This window comes from Electrona antarctica (genome assembly GCF_951216825.1).
Source record: "Electrona antarctica genome assembly, chromosome: 19".
NCBI lineage: Eukaryota > Metazoa > Chordata > Actinopteri > Myctophiformes > Myctophidae > Electrona > Electrona antarctica.
Window position 1 is genome coordinate 23062816 of NC_136800.1, and position 24366 is coordinate 23087181.

Here is a 24366-nt window from a genome sequence, read left to right on the forward strand (position 1 = left end):
CAATTAAATCTTAATTAGGGAGTGACTCCTGTCCTCATGTCGGTGGTGTTGGTTTGTTTCCTTCTCACGCTGTGCGAGCTGGGGTCTGAGGAGTCGCGGTGAGTGTTAGGGGGAAATTATTTAAAGTTGAGTGAGGAGTCTGACGGGTCCGGTACTTCTTCATGCAGGCATGGCAGTTCTGGCATCTCTCTCTCTCTCTCTCTCTCTCTCTCTCTCTCTCTCTCTCTCTCTCTCTCTCTCTCTCTCTCTCTCTCTCTCTCTCTCTCTCTCTCTTATATATATATATATATATATGTACCCATCCATCGTTTTCCTCTATACATCGCCCTCTCAATGTATTGTGGTGTGTTTCACACCACAATTTTGGTAGTTTGTTTTGGTAGCCCAAAAACACCCCCGTCTACTAAAACAAACAGTGAGGGCAGTGTGTTTGTGCAGGTAAACACCACCACACTACTCATGTGGCTGATGATGACTGCTCCTACAGAGCCAGCGATGTGATGATGGGTACAAATACAAAACATTTGTGTCATGCCACTCCACCAAACATACATTAACTGCAATTGGTTTTCACCTCAAGGAGAGGAGATTTACTGAAGCAAGGGTTGAGGTCAGTGGTGGAAAGTACATGTCATGTACTCAAGTACTTTGCAATTTTGCTGAACTAGTCTGAAGTATCTCCAATATTCAATATGTATTACTTCTACACCATATAGGCAAATATTGTATTATTTTTACTTGACTACAATCATTTGAAAACTTTAGTTACTTTGTAGATTTTGAAAACAACAACACATACACTTCAGCACTATACTTTGGCTATTTGAAAATAGCAGATCTACAAGCTGACAATGTGACGTATTGTGAGCTTGTACTGTTCTATCTTCAAAAGATTTTTATACAATTTAAAACTTGTGAAATGGGACATTCTGCACAATGAGTACAGAGTATTTCTACATGGCAGTATTGATACTTTTACTTAAGAAACAAATGTTAGTAGTTCTTCAGGTCAGATGAGTTCCACTGACTCCCTGGCTGCCTGGTGTTCATGTTCCATGTTTAAGGATTAGATCAGGTGGACATAATTAACTTTAACCAGATTAGATTACAAAGTGCTTAGTATTTTTACTTTTGCTCGCTGAATGAAAAGGCTCAGTCATCCTAAGGCCCAATTCTAATGGTTTCCCCCCCACTCACCCCAGGAAGTATGTGTGTGTGTGTGTGTGTGTGTGTGTGGGGGGGGGATCTAAGAATGGTCTGTTTTTTTTTAAAACAAAGATGGCTTACAGTTAGGGAAATACCCAGGTTGGTGTTAGGTTTTTGGGTTAGAGGTAAGGTCTTGTGCATGTGCGTGTGGTAGCATTTCATTCATGTACACATCCCTTGTGTCACTCTCAGCGCATCATGGGGTCTGCCTTAGCAGATAACTAGGCTACAGATATGTTTTGGCATTAGAAACTATCCCACGAAACCGGTGTGGTTGTAAGTTACCAATGAATGGCACAGTATTGGCTCAGTGGCATACAGCATGCCACTAAATAAATGATGTCCATGCACACTGGGGTAGGGCTGTCACGATTACAAATGTAATATATAATATAAGTGAGCCTTGCCGAGCCATGAGACCCATAGGGCAGGAGCCTATCTCCTGTTTCTGTAGCGTGAGCCAGCTTGATGTACAAGTACACCCCCTGGACATGACGCTAGTTGTATGTCGCAGGGACTTACCCACAATCCAACCCTTGATGCTGAGTGCCACCACATTTTCATGACAAATCTTGGTCATGAACATCATGGCATCATGACTAAAATATCCAAAACCCCACATTACACGCAGAAATCCCAGGAAAAAGAAACAAGAAGTGTTTCCTAAACATCATTACACTAAGATCTGTTTGCAAAAGGGGTGAAGTGGCCCTTTAAGTTGACGATTAATTGTCACACAAATAATTGCGATTAACAAATGAATAGTATTTTTCTGCATTGAAGATTGGATTGTCCTGTTTGCCTTTAGGCTTCGTAATCACAAATTGCACAGGGCAGATATGACAAATAATTGTAAATATTTTTCTTTCCAATTGTTTTTACAAAATAGTTGATCTGTAAGTTTATAACGCGTTACAAAGTGACATGTTGTAAGTATGTAGATTTCTTTTAATATATATTATAAATATATGGACATTTATCAACATGGAAACGATTGACGATTGTGCAAAAATAATTGTGATCATCTCAAATAATTTGCGATTATAGGTGATTATATAATAATTGTGACAGGCCTACACTGCAACCATGTCAGTTGCTGTGTTTGGATGAAGCTATCCACCACATGATATATGATGTTTTCTTTAAAACAACTTGGCATGATAAATCCCTCTGGGGCCTGGGCTTTATCAAGTGTTAAACGGACATGTGTTGGAATGTTTGTGTTCCATACTGTGTCCTCTCCCAGGTCTGTTGTTATCTGTGTTCCATACTGTGTCCTCTCCCAGGTCTGTTGTTATCTGTGTTCCATACTGTGTCCTCTCCCAGGTCTGTTGTTATCTGTGTTCGATACTGTGTCCTCTCCCAGGTCTGTTGTTACCTGTGTTCCATACTGTGTCCTCTCCCAGGTCTGTTGTTATGTTCCATACTGTGTCCTCTCCCAGGTCTGTTGTTAACTGTGTTCCATACTGTGTCCTCTCCCAGGTCTGTTGTTACTGTGTTCCATACTGTGTCCTCTCCCAGGTCTGTTGTTATCTGTGTTCCATACTGTGTCCTCTCCCAGGTCTGTTGTTACTGTGTTCCATACTGTGTCCTCTCCCAGGTCTGTTTTTATCTGTGTTCCATACTGTGTCCTCTCCCAGGTCTGTTGTTATCTGTGTTCCATACTGTGTCCTCTCCCAGGTCTGTTGTTATCTGTGTTCCATACTGTGTCCTCTCCCAGGTCTGTTGTTACTGTGTTCCATACTGTGTCCTCTCCCAGGTCTGTTGTTATGTTCCATACTGTGTCCTCTCCCAGGTCTGTTGTTATCTGTGTTCCATACTGTGTCCTCTCCCAGGTCTGTTTTTATCTGTGTTCCATACTGTGTCCTCTCCCAGGTCTGTTGTTATCTGCTGCAAAATGACTGACTGCTGTTTACTTTACTGCACTGCTGTATTATTTATGTTCTACTTTGGCACGAGGAGAGAATGAGGTTCATGCTGTCTTGAGGTTGTAACTTTTCATTCATTCGGCCTCGTATTTATTTTCTCTGAAATACACTTGAGGGCAAGACCTTCTACTGTACTACTGCTTTGTACTCGACTGTGGCATTTGGCTCCCGTGCCCGGGGTTCCGAAAGGGGTCTCTGATATGTCACGCTTTTTTGGGGGCGTGGCTGATGATGGTTTTGTCGCTGCCTGCGTGTTAGCGCATCTGCCATCTGTTCGCTGTCTTCGCTGCGCTGTGCTGACGGCGTGGCCAGAGCTTGCATCTTAAACTAAGTGGAAAATGTGTCGACTCTGTACCTGTCCTACCAAAGCCTCCACTCTGCTCCACCATGATTGATCTTGTCCTTACGTGAGTGGCACTGAAGTCAAGATGTTTGCAGTAAGCTGGCCTTGTGTTCAGTCGTGATCGCTTGGTGCAGTCGGTGTAGTTCATCATTCTGCAGTGCTAGGTTTTAACAAACAATATTTAGGGACCAAATATCGATACTGGTGCAGTATGTATATGTCACAGTATTATTATTGGGCCACATTCTCTAAAGTTGGCTTAATTCTACAATGCAACAATATGTCTTTATGTCTGTTTTGTACACTCACTCTCAGAGTTAAATGAACACTGAGGTTATCACTGCTTATACTACTGTAAGTAAGTATCAGGGTGGAAACCAAGGGCTCTCGAGCCATGTGGCCGATAATTCAGGAGCCTATCTCCTGTTTACTTTGCGTGAGGCAGCTGGATGTACAACTACACACCCTGGAAAGCACCAACAAACATTGATGCTGAGTGCCAAGCAGGGAGGCATTGGGTACCATCTTTATAGCCTTTGGTATGACTGGGCCAGGGATCGAACCCTCAACCCACCCCCCATCTCAGGGTATTCTAACCACAAGGCCACTGAGCTGTGTGGACAATGGACGGACACACTGGCTAGAAGTGTGCTATAGAAGTGTCTATTTGTACGTCCCTAAATGTTTTGATGAATTGAACAAGGTGGATCCTCTTGTAAACAAGTGTAATGCTTAATTGGGTCGTCCACTCACAGTTAACAGTCTTTGTATTGAGTTTGTGCTTGAAATGTACTGTAATTCTGCAAACTGTTAATACATATTTCAATCAATCAATCAGAAAGCCAGTGAGAAGAAGGGCTGTTCTGTGTTCTAGTGAATGGTGTCGTTATCCCCCGCTTTGTCTCAGGTGCGGGCGCGGGGAGCGTGCCAGACTGGATGAAGTGAAGGCCGACACAGAAACCTGCAGAGGGCACAGCGCTGCCACCCGGGACCGAGGAGGACCTCTGCTCTGCGCAGGTGAGGAACAATTAAACTGAGACGCGTTAACATTCTATCACTGTCGGGCTGGAAACCTCATGTGTCCACAATGTCCCACATTGAGAACCACCGCTATAACAGGGTTGTGTCTGGAGTAGTCTACCCAAGAAATACATTTGTTTATTTCTATAGTTCTATCACAGGGTTGTCTTTGACACGTGTAGAGGCTTTAGTTTGTAAAACATTCCTTAACGTTAACGTTGAATCCAGAATCCCCAAACGAAGTAAAGACTTGATGAATGGAAGTAATCAGAGCTCCATGTAACAGCAAAACTCTATCAAAGATCCGTCCATGAAGTCCAAAACACTGCTCATATTATCATTTAGACTGTTTTTAAAGTTTTATTTAATTTGTTTCTTCTGTGGTGATATTTCAGTTGGTAGAACAGTCGTGAGTCAAAGTCAACAACGGGTTGGTAAGCGATAGAAATAAAGTAATTTCTTGGGTGAACTACTCCTTTAAGTTTGGGTATAACGGCCCTGATATGAGCTGTCTACATAAACTATTGCTGTCTTCAGCACAAACGCGCAACTTTGTATATCTCGTCTCGTAGAAGGAACTTCAACAATACTTTTGTGTATTTTGGTTGAAACTTATTTTCGTCCATTGACAACACGCATGTCGATACAAATGCAACTTTTATGAAAAGGGAAAATCCAGAGGGAAAAGCGATCATAAAAGTTTGGAGTTTCTACTGTTTTCAATCAATAAAGCCCTACTGCAATATTTAACTCCCTTAAAAATAAGTGTATGATGAAACCTCACAGCCTTCAGAATTGAAGGTGTAAAGTCTGCATCATTGACAAACTCGGCACTACAAAAGGCTTGTTGACTTGCTGACATTAAAGTGTGTGGAGTAGAGAGACAGAAGACTCTCTGGTTTACACACCGGTGGTTTTCAAACGTGGGTAATTGAAAATCTCATGGCACACCTGTATTTGTGGGGAAAATAGCCGATGTACTACAAGCTCACACACGTGATGCGTTGTGAGCTTGTAGTACAGCTAAGTAGTAAAATCTGTAGCTTAGCAGCTTGGAGCTTTACTGTAAGTATACCTTGTAATTATTATTGCGGTTTTGGAAAATGTGTGAATCGATGCAAACTGTTTCGCACACCCGGATTAAAAGTCTAAAAGCAAGTGAACGGTGAACATCAACAATAGATCTATAACCTGGCGCACACTGCCACTTGCAAGGTACAAGCAGGATGATTTTTCAATTAGAGCAACGTTCCAGTCATGCACGAGTCACGGCCTTCCTTAGGCAAGAACATGTGTGACAAATAGTGAGGCCAGGTGGTTAAAATACTGAATAGAATAGAATTTGCCTCTGTATTGGGGAAACTACTGATGTACTGAATTAAAAAAAACTATACTTTTTGAGTGGTGCAAACCACTCCAACAACTGGCTTTGTTAGTACCCGTGTGTGTTTGTGCCTCTATGGGTGAGCATGGTTGCTATGGTTAGTGTGTGATGTCACTGACATAGCTGATCAGACTATATAAGACCTTGCACCACTCAGTTCACACGGGTGTGATTTTTTTTATATACACCTGGACTTGTCTTGCGGCACTTTGGGGAGCACTGCTGTACACAATATTATGTAAATATATAGGCATGTGCAGTGGTAAGTAAGTACATGTACTCAAGTACTGTACTTTTGAGGTATTTTTCTTTACTTTACTGGAGTATTTTCAAATTTCTGTACTTTTACTTGTACTCTCAGAGGCAAATATTGTACTTTTACTCCACTACAATTATTTGAATACTTACTACTAGTTACTTTGTAGATTTTGATTATTATTACAAAACATATATATTAACCACTTCAACCCTATATTAACATTTCGGCCATTTGAAAATAGCCGATCTACAAGCTCACAATGCCTCTATGTGACGCATTGTGAGCTTGTAGATCTGCTACTTTCAAAAGATTATTATACATTTGAAAACCTTAAATGGGACATTCTGCAAGTACTTTTACTTTAGGTACTTTAAGTACATTTTCAAGCCAATACTTTTGTACTTCTACTCTTTTAATTGTAACATAGTATTTCTACATTGCATTATTGATACTTTTACTTAAGTAAAAGAATGTGAGTATTTTGTCCACCACTGGGCATCATGTGTGTTGATCTCCTCCCTGTAGGTTCACGGGGCCGCCGGCAAGGTGGGCGGGGCTTGGTGACCCATGGAGAATTACTTCCAGGCAGAGGCCTTCAACCTGGACAAGGTGCTGGACGACTTTGAGCTGAATGAAGGTGAGCACGTGCAACCACTTCATTAATACTATTATTATTTAATTAAAAAAACAAACCTCTACAAGCCCCCTAACCTTGCGTCACCAGATTTTCCACTTCGGAGGAAAGCCTGGTCTGTGTTCCTAAATCGCCCGTGTGATCTGGTCTAGGCGTGGCTTAGACAGGAGGATAAAAACAAAAAAATAATAACCTCTGCGTCGCTTTGTTTTGGTCTCCCCGCTCCCATAAAGTTATGGTCGCCCCTGTTTGTTCTTAGTCTCGCCAGTCACTACGAGTTGGAATAAAAGATGGATATACCAAACAAACTATTCCAAGAAGTACTTGTAGAGCCTTGTCGGATTCATACGCTGCAATGCCACATCAAGGCTTTTATTGGGCACGCCCAATTATGATGCAGGCAATTATTTATGGTAATTCTGATTCCGGTTTGGGGGTTCTGGCCTGATGAATATAAACTAGACTACAACATGACATAAGTTAGTTATCATCCGCTCCCGACCGGATCATAAACCCCAAATGGTATGCCTCCCAGGCTACAAGGTCCCGACATGTCACACCGCAAGCTTGGCCTTGGAGATCTGCAATTTTGGAATCATTCTCAAAAGTGCCTACTAGGGACACCAGATTGAAAGTTAACATGGCCGAAGTCTGGACTGGTGACATGATCAGTATGTTTGTTCTACAGACCATTGTAAATGTACAGACAGTTATGGACAATGAATATTGTATTATGGATATGTAACATAAGATTAGGACGATGGCAGACAGGTTTTTTTTTTTTTTTTTTTAAGCAACAAGAAGACATTGACAACAGAATATGATACGTGATTACCCTGCACTTTTTCAAAAGACGGCGGAGAGGGTTAACCATTTGTGAGCAATAAATCTTCTGTTCCCGTCTATTCCTCCAAGACATGAAATGGAGGAGGAACACATCAATCGATGTAGCTTTTGATTGATAGATCTGAACCCGTTGCTCGCTCGTTACATAAGAGCTACGGCAAGGAGAAATGATGAGCGGTGCTGAGAACGCAGGTGTGTCAGACAATCTGCGACTTTTGAGTAATATTTGCGGGAGGTAAACAAGGGTGGGAAGAGTGGGAAAAGGATTAATTGGATTAGCCGTTTCCCCTGGGCGCGTGTGGCTGCGTGTAATTGGTGCAAAGCAATAGAGTGGAGGGGATGATGCATCCCCCCTCTTCACACTTAGCCTCGGTCCCAGGCTTACTCATCTGCGAAGAGAAAAGCCTGGTCACAACCTAAGGGAGAGACGCTATTGGCGGAAGTGTCGGTCCGGAACATCCAACAAATGTATTTCCCCCGGATACGATATTATTCTGACCAATCACAACACTTGTTTCATTCACAGAGAATGTAAACTGATTTGTAAAGCATCAACGTCATTTCCTCGAGCGGTACTAACGCCAAAATCCTGCGACTTCCGCCCAAAACAAATGATAGCCTCTACAGTCTACAGCTTAGGTCTTGCCCAGCGTGCTTCACACTTCACTCTGCACTGGGGCAGGACACATGGTGTCACTCTGCACTGGGGCAGGACACATGGTGTCACTCTGCACTGGGGCAGGACACATGGTGTCACTCTGCACTGGGGCAGGACACATGGTGTCACTCTGCACTGGGGCAGGACACATGGTGTCACTCTGCACTGGGGCAGGACACATGGTGTCACTGGGGCAGGACACATGGTGTCACTGGGGCAGGACACATGGTGTCACTGGGGCAGGACACATGGTGTCACTCTGCACTGGGGCAGGACACATGGTGTCACTCTGCAGTGGGACAGGACACATGGTGTCACTCTGCACTGGGGCAGGACACATGGTGTCACTCTGCAGTGGGACAGGACACATGGTGTCACTCTGCACTGGGGCAGGACACATGGTGTCACTCTGCACTGGGGCAGGACACATGGTGTCACTCTGCACTGGGGCAGGACACATGGTGTCACTCTGCACTGGGGCAGGACACATGGTGTCACTCTGCAGTGGGACAGGACACATGGTGTCACTCTGCACTGGGGCAGGACACATGGTGTCACTCTGCACTGGGGCAGGACACATGGTGTCACTCTGCAGTGGGGCAGGACACATGGTGTCACTCTGCACTGGGGCAGGACACATGGTGTCACTCTGCACTGGGGCAGGACACATGGTGTCACTCTGCACTGGGGCAGGACACATGGTGTCACTCTGCACTGGGGCAGGACACATGGTGTCACTCTGCACTGGGGCAGGACACATGGTATTGGAGTAGAGGGGAGCATTTTCAAAGGGGGCTTCCAGGGGGTTTGTTTGTACAGTAATTGCACAGTCAGTAAACAAACATTGTGTTTGTTTGTTCCAAATGCGTCCGGTTATTCTATGGGGATGAGATTTTTCGCTGCTTCTTCAAAGGTGACCCTTGGATTGATGGCTCTACTGGGCACGCATGCACGCACGCATGCACGCACGCACGCATGCACGCACGCACGCACGCACGCACGCTACGTTACTTGACCCTCAGTGTGACTTCAGTGTGTGGATTTAGGCTGCGACTGATTATCTGTATCCTTTGCCAGAGGTCCAGCACGGCAGATTAAAGCGAGATCTATGATTATTTGCGCGGCGGTGTCGTGGGCCGCAAATAGCCGATCTAAAAGCTCACATTGCTCACAATGCTCACGGCGCTGCAGAGCGTAGTGAGCTTGTTGATCAGCTGTTTTTGCATGCTTGACTGAGGACCTGGTACAGCGTATACTCAATACAGCTTTGCGTGGATTCCAATCTGGGTAGAACAATGGTGCAGTTGTGTTTGACTTTTTGGTGTGTGTGCGTGCGTGTGTGCGTGCGTGTCTGTGTGTGAGTACTTGTTTTACTGTACTCGTGAGGATATTTGGCTCTTAAATATAGTCCATACTTGTGAGGGCCAAATATCCTCGCGAGTACAGTCTGGAATGTGAGAAATAGACACTGGGAGGACCATTTTAGTAGTCCTCACAAAATAGCTTTTATAATGGTTTAAGAGGTCTTTAGAGTTAGGTTTACAACTATGTGAAAAGATTCAGATTGGGTTTAGGATTAGGCATTGAGGTTAGGTTTAGGAGTTTAGGAGAATTATGCCAATTTATACTTACTTGAGCGACACCAAAAATAGCCGATCTACAAGCTCACAAAGCTGTGTGTGTGTGTGTGTGTGTGTGTGTGTGTGTGTGTGTGTGTGTGTGTGTGTGTGTGTGTGTGTGTGTGTGTGTGTGTGTGTGTGTGTGTGTGTGTGTGTGTGTGTGTGTGTGTGTGTGTGTGTGTGTGTGTGTGTGTGTGTGTGTGTGTGTGTGTGTGTGTGTGTGTGTGTGTGTGTGTGTGTGTGTGTGTGTGTGTGTGTGTGTGGAAGTTGTTTTAAGAATTTCCTCCCACATTCCACAGCATTCATGTGTCAGTTTGACTGATGGCCCCCAGGGGGAGCAGAACAGATTGGCCCATTTTCAGAGAACTTCCCAGTTCGTCCACAACACTTAATTTCCCAAATCGGTGCCAACCTCATTTCTCCAACCATCCCCCCCAGGACTCCAACACCCCACCTACCCTCCCTCCTGCGTCTTTAATAGCGCTCACTAAGTGAGACATGGCTTCCGTTGAAATACATGTTGTCATTGGTTTGCGACAATCTACTAATTTCTAGCGTTTCAAGTGAAGTGAGCTTTTTATGGTTGTCCATCCTTCCGTCTTGTTTCTCCGTAAATTAACGCCTATACTACAGCAAAGCCACAGAAAAGCATCAAACGTTTGCTTTTGAATTTGAGTCCTGAAAAGTAACTGTTTTGGACATATGACGTTTCCACCCCACAGAGACGATATTATACTGTATGACACGTCAAATAGTTACTAGTCTGGCGTTACCAGACTGTTGCCTCCGCCATTTAAATAGTTACTAGTCTGGCGTTACCAGACTGTTGCCTCCGCCATTTAAATAGTTACTAGTCTGGCGTTACCAGACTGTTGCCTCCGCCATTTAAATAGTTACTAGTCTGGCGTTACCAGACTGTTGCCTCCGCCATTTAAATAGTTACTAGTCTGGCGTTACCAGACTGTTGCCTCTGCCATTTAAATAGTTACTAGTCTGGCGTTACCAGACTGTTGCCTCCGCCATTTAAATAGTTACTAGTCTCGCGTTACCAGACTGTTGCCTCCGCCATTTCAATAGTTACTAGTCTGGCGTTACCAGACTGTTGCCTCCGCCATTTCAATAGTTACTAGTCTGGCGTTACCAGACTGTTGCCTCCGCCATTTAAATAGTTACTAGTCTGGCGTTACCAGACTGTTGCCTCCGCCATTTAAATAGTTACTAGTCTGGCGTTACCAGACTGTTGCCTCCGCCATTTAAATAGTTACTAGTCTGGCGTTACCAGACTGTTGCCTCCGCCATTTAAATAGTTACTAGTCTGGCGTTACCAGACTGTTGCCTCCGCCATTTAAATAGTTACTAGTCTCGCGTTACCAGACTGTTGCCTCCGCCATTTAAATAGTTACTAGTCTCGCGTTACCAGACTGTTGCCTCCGCCATTTAAATAGTTACTAGTCTCGCGTTACCAGACTGTTGCCTCCGCCATTTAAATAGTTACTAGTCTGGCGTTACCAGACTGTTGCCTCCGCCATTTAAATAGTTACTAGTCTGGCGTTACCAGACTGTTGCCTCCGCCATTTAAATAGTTACTAGTCTCGCGTTACCAGACTGTTGCCTCCGCCATTTAAATAGTTACTAGTCTGGCGTTACCAGACTGTTGCCTCCGCCATTTAAATAGTTACTAGTCTGGCGTTACCAGACTGGTAATGCCAGTTACTAGTCTGGCGTTACCAGACTGTTGCCTCCGCCATTTAAATAGTTACTAGTCTGGCGTTACCAGACTGTTGCCTCCGCCATTTAAATAGTTACTAGTCTGGCGTTACCAGACTGTTGCCTCCGCCATTTAAATAGTTACTAGTCTGGCGTTACCAGACTGTTGCCTCCGCCATTTAAATAGTTACTAGTCTGGCGTTACCAGACTGTTGCCTCCGCCATTTAAATAGTTACTAGTCTGGCGTTACCAGACTGTTGCCATTTCCAAACGCTCCGTACAGTCTGGGCCAACGGAAAAAGTCTCATGAGTATCCGGATACAGCGGAAGTGGAGCCTCCTCGCCACTTCTGTTTCGTCTTTACAGTCGCGCATATTTATCCTAATATAAATAGAAAACATCTAAGACTATAGCTTGTTGCTTAGCAGAAAAGGAAATAAAAAAAAATATTTTCGTGAACGGAAATGGCAGCTTCCGTTACTCAGCCCATGGGGGCTATAGGTCCAGACTCTATATAGCATTCGGAGATTGTGGAATAGTTGTCTGGTAACGCGAGACTATATAGTTACAGATTCAGCCACCATGCGGTATTTCTGGTTATTTATGCTTTCTATCCTTTCAAGTTATGTTTTTAGTTAGCTTTTAGTTATTTTTGTAGTACAAAAACCAAAAGGTATTTGCGGCCTTTTGACAGTCAAAAGGTTAGTCTGACAGTATTAACTAATATTTGTGAAACCTAAAAACTTCAATCTAAAACATCACAGTAGGGTTAGCGTATATTTCATCCACTCTAAGCCTGATTTTATACTGGCCTTGCACCCAAAATCCACAAGCTCACAATGTGTCGTGGTCCGACGCATTGTGAGCTTAAAGATCAGCTATTTTTGGTGCAAGACAAGACACCGGCAAGTTCAAATCAGGCGTTGCCTCCTGTTTTCTCTCCCAGATGAGACGGACTCTCCCACCACGCTCTCGGACGCCAAGTGGACCCAGATCCTGGCCCCACCGGCTCACCTGCTCTCTCTGAACCCTGCCCTGACCCACGCCGACCTGAGCCCCCAGGAGAGCAGCCCGTTGCCCCCCTTCAAAACAATCGGGGACCCCGACGGCTCGCCGGCAGGGGGCGACCCCAAACGTCTCCTCCCCGGCGGCCCCGACTCTGCCCCGTCCTGGGGCGACGAGCGATCGGCGGATGTCCACAGCCCTCCTCTCCCCCAGCCCAACATCGGAAAACTGGTGGGAACCGACGACCTTTCGCCGCCGTCTCCGGCGCCGGTGCCTGCGCCCTCCAGTGGCGTCCTGGAGAACGGCCGCCCCAGCAGCCCAGAGCTCAACGGGCTCAGCCCGGAGAGAGACGGCGGTGGCTCCTCTCCTCTTCCGGTAGGATTGTTACAATTATTACATAATCGACTAATCGCAATTATTTGAGATATCGCAATGATTTTGTCCTAATCGTCATAATCGCGATTCACAATGATGCGCGACCTGATCACATCTGATCACCCCCCAATGGGCACTGTTCTAGTAGCCTGGCTAATAAGCCAGACTCAAATCACACTGTCATGTGGTATTTGAGTCTGGAGATGCTGTGTATGGATCTTGTTTCCCGGGGGGCGGTTTCAAACATTTTCTCTTTGACACAATTGGTCAGAGCTACTGTCAGTCAAAGGTCTCAAGCATTGAACGTCTCTGTACCAAAGCCCGCCCATATTGCATACCGTGTCCCGATTGGCCACACCAGTTCTCTGGTGTAGGAAATGGGCGTACAATTGAGCCTCTCCAGACCGCAATCCGCCGGCAGGCAATTTTTTTTGCCAACGGCTGATTCGGTCTGGTTTATTAGCCAGGCTACTGTTCTATATTCAACATTCTACATCAAATACATTAAATAAATAAATTAAACACGTAAGCTTGTAGATCAGCTATTTCCAAAATTGCAGTAATTTCTTGGTATATTTCAGTTATTTGTCATATGCCCTGTGCACTTTTTTATTACGAAGCCTACAAGGCAAACAGAAATTTTACCTTGTTTCAATGCCAAAAAACAATTAGTTAATTACAATAATTTTGTCAGCCCTATCTTCCGGATGTCCAGCCCGGCGCCTCAGACCAGTGTCCCCATGGACCCACGCAGGAGGAGGAGGAGGAGGAGGAGGAGGGAGGTCTCCGAGCGGGTCACACTCACTTCACCTTCGAGGACGGGGGCGGACTGGACGAGCGGTGCCCGACACCAGAGTCGGTGACTGTGGCAAGCAGCGAGGTTCACGAAGAAAAGGCCATTCTCCTGCAAGATTCCGGTCACGGAAGACGACGACGAACGGGAACCGCGAACGCCGCCGTCGAACTAGTCCAGAACGGGGGCGGAGGAGCGGCGGCCTCGGACGTCAACGGGAACGAACAGAGCTGTATGTCTCCCGACTCGCGGCTCAAAGTGGACGAGGAGAGGATCGCCAAAGAGGGACACACAGCTGCCCAGCTCTCTGAGATGATGAAGCCCCTCCCCAACGGCGTGGTGGAGCACGAGAGACTCGACTGCAAGGCAGATGAGGAGGAGGAGGTCATCTCTCCCAGTCCTGTTCCCTCCAAAGAAGACTCTGTGACGGAGGAGAAGGAGATGGAGGAGAGCAAGCAGGAGAGCGGCGACGTGGGAGGAGGAGGTAGGCGGTGTCACGATTATTACATAATCGCAATTATTGGAGATAATCGCAATTATTTTTCGCTATAGTTTAAAAAAAAAATCTAAAATAGCAGAAATGGCAGATCTACAAGCTTGCAACACATCACTTTGTGACGTGTTGTAAGCTCACAGATTAGCTATTTCTGCTGTTTTGTACATTATTTAAACATTATTAAATGTGTCAGTGAGTGTGTATTTAAGTTGTTTGTCATATCTGCCCTGTGCAATTTGTGATTACGAAGCCTCAAAGGCAAACAGAAATACAAATTGTAACGTTCCCAATGTTTAATACAAAAAACACAATTAAATCGTTAAAGGTGTAGTGAAATGAAAAATATTTTTCACACTTTTAGACCACATCCGTGGTCATCATATGCGCATACCTAACAATGGATGCCCAAAAAATGGGTACATTTTCATTTTTGTGTATTTTTATATCAAAAGTCCATAATCGAATTTTAATTTCTTTCTGAAAACGAAAACGTACTGTGTGATGACGTGTCGAGGCCCACATCGATAAAAGCCAATTAAAATGAAGCTCACCCGTTTGATTCCCCATATCTGTGCGTCCAGCTGCTACTGATTATAGAAATCCTCTGTTTTTATTCCCATTCAAGATAACATCCAGACAGTGTATTACGGTACAGCTGGCCGACTATCTGACTTGTAAACAAACACACTCCATGCGTCCTGCGTGTAGCATAGCTACCGTACCGCCCCATCGCCTGAAGGGATGCAACGCTCTGATTGGTTCCGAAACTTCAGAGCCAGCGTTTCAAGCTGAAACTTCCTAATAAAATGCCCACCGTTTCTGTTTCACTACACCTTTAATCACAATTTGTGAGTCTGGGCTCTATGCACACAGAATAACCCTTCCTACTTCTGGGCTGCTTCCCTACTTCCTCCACAGGTGTTACCGATGATACTAATTAAGGCTCTGTTCCATTTCCAGTGAGCCAACATGCACAATAGCAGCACCCTGACTCTGTTTGACCTGAATGGAACAGAGCCTTCATTAGTATCATCGGTAACACCTGTGAAGGAAGTAGGGAAGGGTCCCAAGTTCTTTCCAAAATGGCGTGTGTGCATAGAGCCCATTAATCGCCAACCTAATCTTGTAATCGTGACAGGCCTAGGATCAGGGGTGAGCGGCGGCGTCCAAAGCAAACCGACCAACAGCAGCAGCCGCCTGCAGCCGGTCAGTGTGCCGTACGGCGGGGCGCGGCCCAAGCAGCCCGTCAGCCTCAAGCTCCAGATGCCCCGCCCCCTCTCTGGCCACCAGGTCCAGAACCACCTCAGCCCTGCACCCTCGCCGCTCGCCGGCAAGAACAAGAACTCGGAGTCGGGTCACTGTCCAGAGCTGCCGGGCCCCGCCGGGGCCGCCGGAGCCGCCGACCAGGGCGCCGCGACGAGCCGAGATGGCGTCGTGGACTCACTGTCGTGCCCGATGCCTCCTCCTCCTCCGCAGAGCCCCGACAACGACCTCCAGGCGGGCCAACAGCAGGGGGCGCTAGTGTCCAGGAAGGCGGCGATCAGCGCCCTGGGGGAGGTGGCCCCCGTGTGGGTGCCCGACTCCCAGGCACCTGTCTGCATGAAGTGTGAGCTGAAGTTTACCTTCACCAAGAGGAGACACCACTGCAGGGCCTGTGGCAAGGTCAGTGTTCTCTAAGCGGTAACCAGAGGTCCTTCAGGCCATGGGGAGGCTCCAGTGGGTCCCCGGTTTAATCCGTTCTCTTTGAAGAGAACGGATCTACAAGCTCACAACACGTTGCGCGATACGACACGTTGTGAGCTTGATACTTTCGAAAAATGCTTACAAAGGTTGTCAAACGATTAACAAACTGCGTAAACATAAGACGAAAGCAAGTGAGAACAACAAACGCATGCACGACACACCGTTGAATTAACTTCAAGGAGCAGTTTTTGGGAACTTGGGAATAAACCAGGGAACGAGTCATTGGAGTAGAGTTTGATGAATGAGGCCCATTCCATTTGAGAGCTGTGTGTGTGTGCGCGTGTGTGTGTGTAGGTATTGTAGCTTTTCTAGCCATGCTCACTGCAACAGCAGCAGCGACCAGTGTTGCCATGTCTTCTTATGAGCGACTTTGGGCTTGTTTTTGTGTAGTTGCGGGTTGAGCTATTTGGGGATTGTTTTTAATGTAGTTAATTTGGGCTTGCTTCCAATTCATTTTTATTTTTATTGTTCACAAACATTTGCATGTCAAGGCCCAATATATTTGAATATATTTTACTTTACTGAGGACTTAATTTTTTTCTTAGATCATTATGAAAATATCAGATCTACATGCTTGTAGATCGGATACTTTTTCATTAAAGTGCTCATGTGGCCGCTTCTTTTGGGCTTGTTTTCATAAGACCTGGCTGCTTATTTCCTCTCGCAAAACCTAGCAACAGCGGCGGCCGTTCCTTCCAACACAGTGCCTGAAAGCGGAGACGTGCCGCTGACACTGCACTGCTCTGGAAAGACGGCCGGACTGCTGTGAATGCTGCTTAATTTCCCCTGGTGGTAAACAAACACGTGCACTCTGCCACTTGAGCTGGGAGGAGCTGGCACAGCAATAACACTGACAGACACCAGCACCGGGCAAAGAATAGACACAGCACTCAATAACATGACTCGACTGTGTGCGGTAGTAAACCTGCAAACAAGCCGGCCATGTTGAGGTCAAGCTATTCTTCCATCAGTTAAGTCAGGGGTTCTCAACCCGTGGGTCGCGACCCCTCGGGGGGTCGCCAAATTATTTTAGGGGGTCCCCAAATTATAAAAAATAAAAATAAAAAATGATTTCAAAAAAAAGAATTATTTTCACGATTTTTCATAAATAGCAGACCTACATGCTCGTAGCGCGCCACTCGGTGGCGCGCTATGAGCTTGTAGATCTGCTATTTTTCAATAGCTAAATTATAACAATGCTTAAAACACCAAAAGGGGTTCCCGCCCAAAATGGTTTAAGGTTATTGTAGCAGTCAATTTATATTGGGGGTCGGGAGGGGGTGGGGCGGGGGTCCCGAGACATTGCCAAAGCATTTCCGGGGGTCCCCGGCCAAAAACGTTGAGAACCCCTGAGTTAAGTGGTCACTAACAGTGGTGGAAAGTAACTTAAGTTAATTTACTCAAGTACTGTATTTAAGTACAATTTTGAGGTACTTTTACTTTACTGAGGTATTTCCAATTCTCCACCACAATTATTTAAAAACATCAGTTGCTAGTTACTCTGTAGATTTGAACTATTGAAATTAGTGACATACATTAAACTCTTCAGTCCCATTTAAACTTTGGCTATCTACAAGCTCAGAGATGCGACACAATGTGAGCTTGTAGATTTTTATTTCATACACAATAGCTTGTGACATGGGACATTCTGCACAATGAGCACTTTTACTTTTGGTACTTTACGTAGGCTATATTTTGACGCCCATACTTTTGAATGAACCTCTTGAGCTCTATATTTCAAATACACTATAGTAAAAATCTACAAGATCTACAAGCTCACAACGCATCGTGTTGTTTGAGTGTTGAGCTCAGCTTGCTTTTGATTTTTTTTTGCTATTTTGGAAAATAATAAAATAAATTATATGTATTCCCTCTCAAGTTATTTTCTCATAATCAAATAAATAAATAAATTTTAATACATTTTCCACCATTGTCGCATACTGAGTTAATTAGCCATATGCAGGTGTTGGTGAAGTGCAGGATATCTATGTCCATACATAGAAACAGTTTTTTTTCTGCAAGCTTGATTAATACTCACTGTCAAACTTGTTACAAATATCTTTTTCATTTTCTGTTGAGCAAGTAAAACCATTGGTGCAAATTGGATGTTCCATATTGTTGCTTAGTCAGGTGTGTGTGTGTGTGTGTGTGTGTGTGTGTGTGTGTGTGTGTGTGTGTGTGTGTGTGTGTGTGTGTGTGTGTGTGTGTGTGTGTGTGTGTGTGTGTGTGTGTGTGTGTGTGCGTGTGCATCACATACACGGGATGACCTTTCAGTAATATGCACATTGCACCAGGACGTACAGTATAAACGTATACACGCCGTGCACACATTACTTCTTCCTCTCCTTTTCAATTTTGCTTGCCTTTTCAATCTTGTCTCTCTCTCAGGTGTTCTGTGCGGCGTGCTGTAGTCTGAAGTGCAGACTGGTGTACATGGACAGGAAGGAGGCCCGGGTCTGCGTCACGTGTCATTCTGCGCTGACCAATGGTGAGTCGCTTCACAGTCACACACAGCGGATCGTTCAGAAACTCGATACGTGAACTACGGTAGTTGGAATAACGTGTTCCTTCCATGCGCTACGTCCAACCGGGGAAACTCCCCTCTGTCAGGTGAAAAGAAGCGGCTTGGACTGCTCATGCACCGAAGGAAGCATGAGGTCAGTCCGTTGCTCTCCCCAGGTAGGCAGAGGGAGTGTAGCGCCCAGGATTACATTTGATAATTGACACTGGGTGAACAAAATGGGTTGAATGTCCGCACACGATATAGTTCTGCTCCACGTCTTTTTTATTTCAACCTAAATAGAAAGACGGGGAGCAGAACTATATTGTGTGCGGACATTCCACTTTTTTCTTCATTCAGTAATTTTTTGGGTCCAGCACCGTATTCTGAAACTGGGATGTGCATATCGTTTTCCTTCTGAACAAAATGGGTTACAATAATCACAGGATAAAATGGCAAGTAAAACAAATAAACTCAATACGTGGCTAAACCTCCCGCACATACACTAAGACATAAATGGACCATGTCATCATGAATACAGTAGCGACAGTCCACACTGAGTTCTCAGCCTTTTCAGACTTGCATTCCCGACCTACTGTATTCCAAATCCCCCTTTTCTACATCCTTTTCTTTGAAAGTTTTTGTGTTCCATGAGCCCCCTACACACCAAGTAAAGCTAATGCATTATTTTGTTTTTATTTCAATGTAATATGCTAATGAGATTTTTCCATTACATTTTTTTTTACATTTTTAATAGCTTCTAGAAGCTCGAAAATAGAAAGCGTGTTTTTTTTCTCCCTGGACCTCAATTTTGAAGCAGCTTTTTAAATCTGTGTTCTAGCCTTCAGTTTCAGATTGTGGTCCGTCTTGGATCAGTGGAACTATCGTCGTAGTATACAAGTAAGTTCTTACCAGAGTAATCTAGTAAGAGAGTAATGACACTCCCGTTGACTCTCATTGTAACAATGGAATGCGGAAGTGCTCATTCTATCTCAATGGAATAGTTCCAGCCATAGGAGCAATGTTTGGAACTATCGCCCATAGGTACCCGCTTTGCGGCGAGATCAAAGCGTGTCACCACTCTCTTACTAGATTACTCTGGTTCCTACATGGCTGTGTATCACAATGACAACGTATTATGTTAATGTTAATAAAATAAATAAATAACTGCATTTACAGCAGCTTGCCTTGGCAGGCATCTAATTATGATGCCAGTGAAATGCCAGCAGTCCATGAGAGAGAAAAAACAACAACGCCACAGTCATGAGCATGAGTCATGAATCCCAAGGACACAGCAGAACGCCTGGTGCCTTCATTATGTAGCTTCATGGCTACCGGCACCAAGGCGGCCAGTCTCACTTTGCATGGGGGGTCGGTTAGAATGCTCATCTGTCCTGCCTGCTGCTCGTTAAGCGCAAGAGCATCAGATTTGGGGCACATTTAACCTTAAATTCTGTTATTTTATGCATCATAATGTCCTCAACTCTGAATAGTTTTTTGCAGATTAATCTGATTTCATCGCAATCCATGCCCGTCCATCTACATGCGTTGTAATTTAGATAAACGTTTTACTGTTTAATGCAACCATTCATTTATTTACCAGTTGGGAATGTCGTTATTGGCGAACATTTTGCTTGGCAAGTGAAAAACTATGACAAATTAAAAACGATCACAAAGAGGAAAAATAGACAGACAGGCAGACACAATGAAGAATTTACATGAGTTGGATAAGTATGATAAACCCCTATGAATGAAAAATGTGTTTGTCCAATTCTTATTATTCAGTTTAAAACCTAAGGTGTCTCATTCCAAAAAATGGATAGATATTTCCCTAGCTATACCTTGAGCCTCTTCCACACGTGATATTATATATTCTATTAAAATACATACCCTTGAATGGACTTAGAGTATACGCTCTTTCTAGTGTCATGTCCAGGGGGTGTACTGTACATTAATCTGACTCACACAGTGTGAGTCACACTACAGAAACAGGAGATAGGCTCCTGCCCTATGGGCCTTGTGGCTATGCAAGGCTTTCTTACTCTTTAAAGGAAAGATAGACAATGTATCATGTTGATATTCAAATGTGAAATTGTATTTTTTCTGAAATTTCATTCAGTTTGTGCTTTATAAACACTTTTAAAAACAAAATATTATATTTATATTATTAACTTATTATTATTACTCTTACCGTGTCAATTTTTAGACGCATTTTTTCACATTACTCCTCCAGATTCTGTCCAAAAATTGTTACACACTATCTCTATAGTCATGTGCTCAAAGTGGATCTGTACAATATTTCATATTCCATCCCAATTGGCTAACATTGGCTTTCAAAGTTTGCAGGATTGGCGCGTTTTGAACAAAAAGCCTCAAATCATGAACGCAGCTTACAATTTACGTGAAATCTTTCACGCACTTTCCTACTAGGCTGAGGAATATATCCCACCCTTTTCATATTGGCCTGTTATAGCACCACCAACAGGTGGATTTTTGCAAAACACATTTTTGGAACAAATCATCCAATTGCCATCAAAGGCGTAAGAAGAAATATCACCCTTTTCACATTGGCCTATTATAGCGCCACCAGGAGGCCACAACCTGACCTGGCCTGGTGGAGACCTGTGCCCCAAGGGGCACTTTTTCTAGTTTCGTTCTGCTGTATAGTGTACACTACAATAAAGTTACCTTGACCTTGACCTTGAATGGAGTTTAATAGGAGAGCAATGTTCAGCCATGTAAAACATAAATGGTAACCGTCAGGTTTCTGTGTCAATTGCTAAAAATAGGACTCCTTTCCACCGTAAGATGAAGTAAAGTAGACCACTGGTTCTCAACGTGGGGTCCGGGTACCCCTAGGTGTCCTTGAGGGGGTTCCAGGGGGTCCCCAGCTAAATGTTTGGTGTACAAATGGAACCAAATAGATCTGTCTATTAAAAAAAACACATAACATGCATCACGTCCACATCCCACAATCAACACCTCTCGAACTGTGACACACTCATGGATTAAAGTTGTCAGTTTGATGTCAGTCATTTTTATAAGATTAAAGATTATTAGAAGGAATCAAACCGGCAATATACATGCTGTTTAGAAGCATCTTCCAAGAAATCCCAATGGTGTCCGATATTTCATAAAAGCAAAAGGTCAAAGCCTCAGTCTGTGATTTCTTCTAGTTGGCTTTAGAACGATTTTTGCAAACCATTTATTCACCCAGTGTCCGTTATCAAATGTAATTCTGGGCGCTACACTCCCTCTGTCAACCTGGGGAGAACAACGGACTGACCTCAAGCTTCCTTCTATGCATGAGGAGAAAAAAAAAAGGTTCAGTCATGACTCTCATGAGATGTAGTTTTAGTTTTTTCTGCCTTAACGCCTGCTCTCTTTCCCATCACCTCCTCTCCCTACACCTGCAGTTCACTCCTGGGAGAGCCAGCAGGTGAGCGGCTGCAACCAGAGCCCCAACCCCAACAACCCAGCGGAGTACTGCTCCACCATCCCGCCACTGCAGCAGGCGCAGGCCTCGGGGGCGCTCAGCTCGCCCCCGCCCACTGTCATGGTCCCCGTGGGGGTCCTCAAGACGCCTGGCTCCGAGGGTACGCAACCACCCGCCCCCACCCAATGGACGCGCCCATAAATCCAATTACCACTTTATTTTTAGTATTTGCAACCTCTTTGAAATGTGTAGCCGTGATTTCCCTTCTCCTCCTCCTCCTCCTCCGCGTGTAGCTCAAGTATCAAGTGTTTCAACCGTGCGTGCGTGCGTGTGTGCGTGCGTGTGTTTCTTTCCCCCTGTTAGTTCTGTCCTTGGTTTTTGCTGCTTGCAGTATTCGTGTGTTTTGTTGTACTCTGGGTCGGTGTATTTTTTTATTATATATGTCTGTGCTTGACTGCTTGTTTGAGGGTGGGTTTGTTTATTCGTTGGAACAAATCACATCATTTATTTACTGCGGTGGTTCTCAAAGTGGGGTCCTTGGGGTTCCCTAGCTAAATGATTGATAGTTGGGGACCAAATGGACCCTTTTGGGTCTGTGACTCTGTGAGTGTACGAATGGAACCAAATGGACCCTTTAGTATGGGTCTACTTGGTCCCATTCGTATACTCTCAGAGTTATGGGTAAGTGGCCTTAATGCATAAAAAGAAAAACGCATTTTTTGCATTGAAATGAAAAGGGTTGAGAACCACTGCTCTTCAGTGTTGATTTCGTCGACTAACCGTGACGAAAAATGTTCGTCAACTACCTTTTTTCACTGACAAAAACTAAATAAAAAATGTGCCATAATGACTAAATCTAAGACTATATATACTAAAACGAAACTAAAGTGTTAAGGAGGGACTAGTGCAGAAGAGATTATTTCATGTTTGGGTATTTTCAGCATGCAACCATCAGGCATTACGACGACATCAAGGCCCGCCAAAATGCATTATTCACAAAATCTACTGTAGATTTAGTAGACTAAAATCGTACGATATTTAGTCAACTAAAGCTAGACTAACATTAAACATGTCAGGTGACTAAAATATGTCTAAAACTAAAATAAATGTTTGCTGTCAAAATCAACCCTGCTGCCCGTCCCTCCCTCCCTCCCCTCCAGGGTCACTGTCGCGTGAGCAGAGGAGGGTGTGGTTTGCCGACGGCGTCTTGCCCAACGGGGATGTGGCGGAGGAGGAGTCAAACCCCAAACCTCTGAGTGACGATGAGCCCGCCCCCTCGTCCCCCTCCTCCAATAAATGTGCTGCTGCTGGCTCTGAGTCGTCTGAGGTAAGCCCCGCCCCCTCGCCCCCCTCCAATAAATCTGCTGCTGCCACTGAGTCCTCTGAGGTAAGCCCCGCCCCCTCATCCCCCTCCAATAAATATGCTGCTGCCACTGAGTCCTCTGAGGTAAGCCCCCTCGTTGTGACCCTCCTCCAATGAATATGCTCCGAGTCCTCTGAGGTAGGCCCAAGGGGCCAGTGAGGCTATTCAACGTTGAAGCTCTGGGCCCTAGTGGTAGGAGGAGGGACTACAGGCGGACCCGTGGATTCATGACCGGGAAACCCTGTGCAGCTGGGCTTTAACACGTAGGACCATCACTCCCTACGTCACCCCGGACCTCAAATTTGAGGTCCGGAGGAGGTACTTCCGGCAGTCTTCCGGGTGCTTCAAAACGCCACTGAGCAACTTCCACTGACATGAATAGCTGGGGGGGCGGAGCTTCGCGCCAGTTCAGTCTCTATCCTTTTATATACTCTATGGGTAGGCCCACCTGGCGGTTACCGTCGCCACCACGAGCGGTGGTGGAAAAGTAACTAAGTGCATTTCCTCGAGTACTGTAGGCCTACTTAAGTACAATTTTGTTTGTGTTTGTAATTTACTTGAGTATTTCCAATTGCCAATACTTTTACTTCTACTCACTTTACATCTCAGAGGCAAATATTGTGCTTTTACTCCACTACAATTATTTGAAACCTTTAGTTACTAGTTTCTTTAAAGATTTGTATTATTATTACAAAACATACAGTAACCACTTCAGCCATATGTATACATTTCGGCCATTTGACAATAGCCAATCTACATAATGAGTACTTTCGGTACCAAATACTTCTGTACTTTTACTCAAGTACATATTGAATTCTGGACTTTTTTTTTGTATTTGATACTTTTTTCCACCACTGACCACGAGTCACCTGCACACCATTAATGTTACAGCTTAGTGCCATTAGATTAGCTTGTTAGGACCATGTTGCCACACATTGTGTGTTGCTAGGAGTTACTAGCTCTCATACAGAGGCTGCCTTTGTCCAGGGCTCGTGGTGAGAAGGGGTCAACAGCTACTAAACAAGGTTCAAAAGGAGCATTCCACATTGG

General features: G+C 44.8%; 1 protein-coding gene across 2 annotated transcripts in view; it reads left to right on the top strand.

Moving 5' to 3' along the window:
• The window catches only part of zfyve9a (zinc finger, FYVE domain containing 9a), a 72873-nt gene that overhangs the window by 6374 nt on the left and 42133 nt on the right, over positions 1-24366 (top strand). For both annotated transcript variants that reach the window (XM_079488942.1, XM_079488943.1), the window contains exons 2-9: positions 4385-4494; positions 6666-6777; positions 12552-12985; positions 13680-14262; positions 15413-15936; positions 18406-18505; positions 21934-22113; positions 23114-23280. In XM_079488942.1, coding sequence (XP_079345068.1) covers positions 6708-6777; positions 12552-12985; positions 13680-14262; positions 15413-15936; positions 18406-18505; positions 21934-22113; positions 23114-23280 — 2058 coding nt within the window. In that variant the 5' untranslated portion in view covers positions 4385-4494; positions 6666-6707. The remainder of the gene's footprint in view (positions 1-4384; positions 4495-6665; positions 6778-12551; positions 12986-13679; positions 14263-15412; positions 15937-18405; positions 18506-21933; positions 22114-23113; positions 23281-24366) is intronic.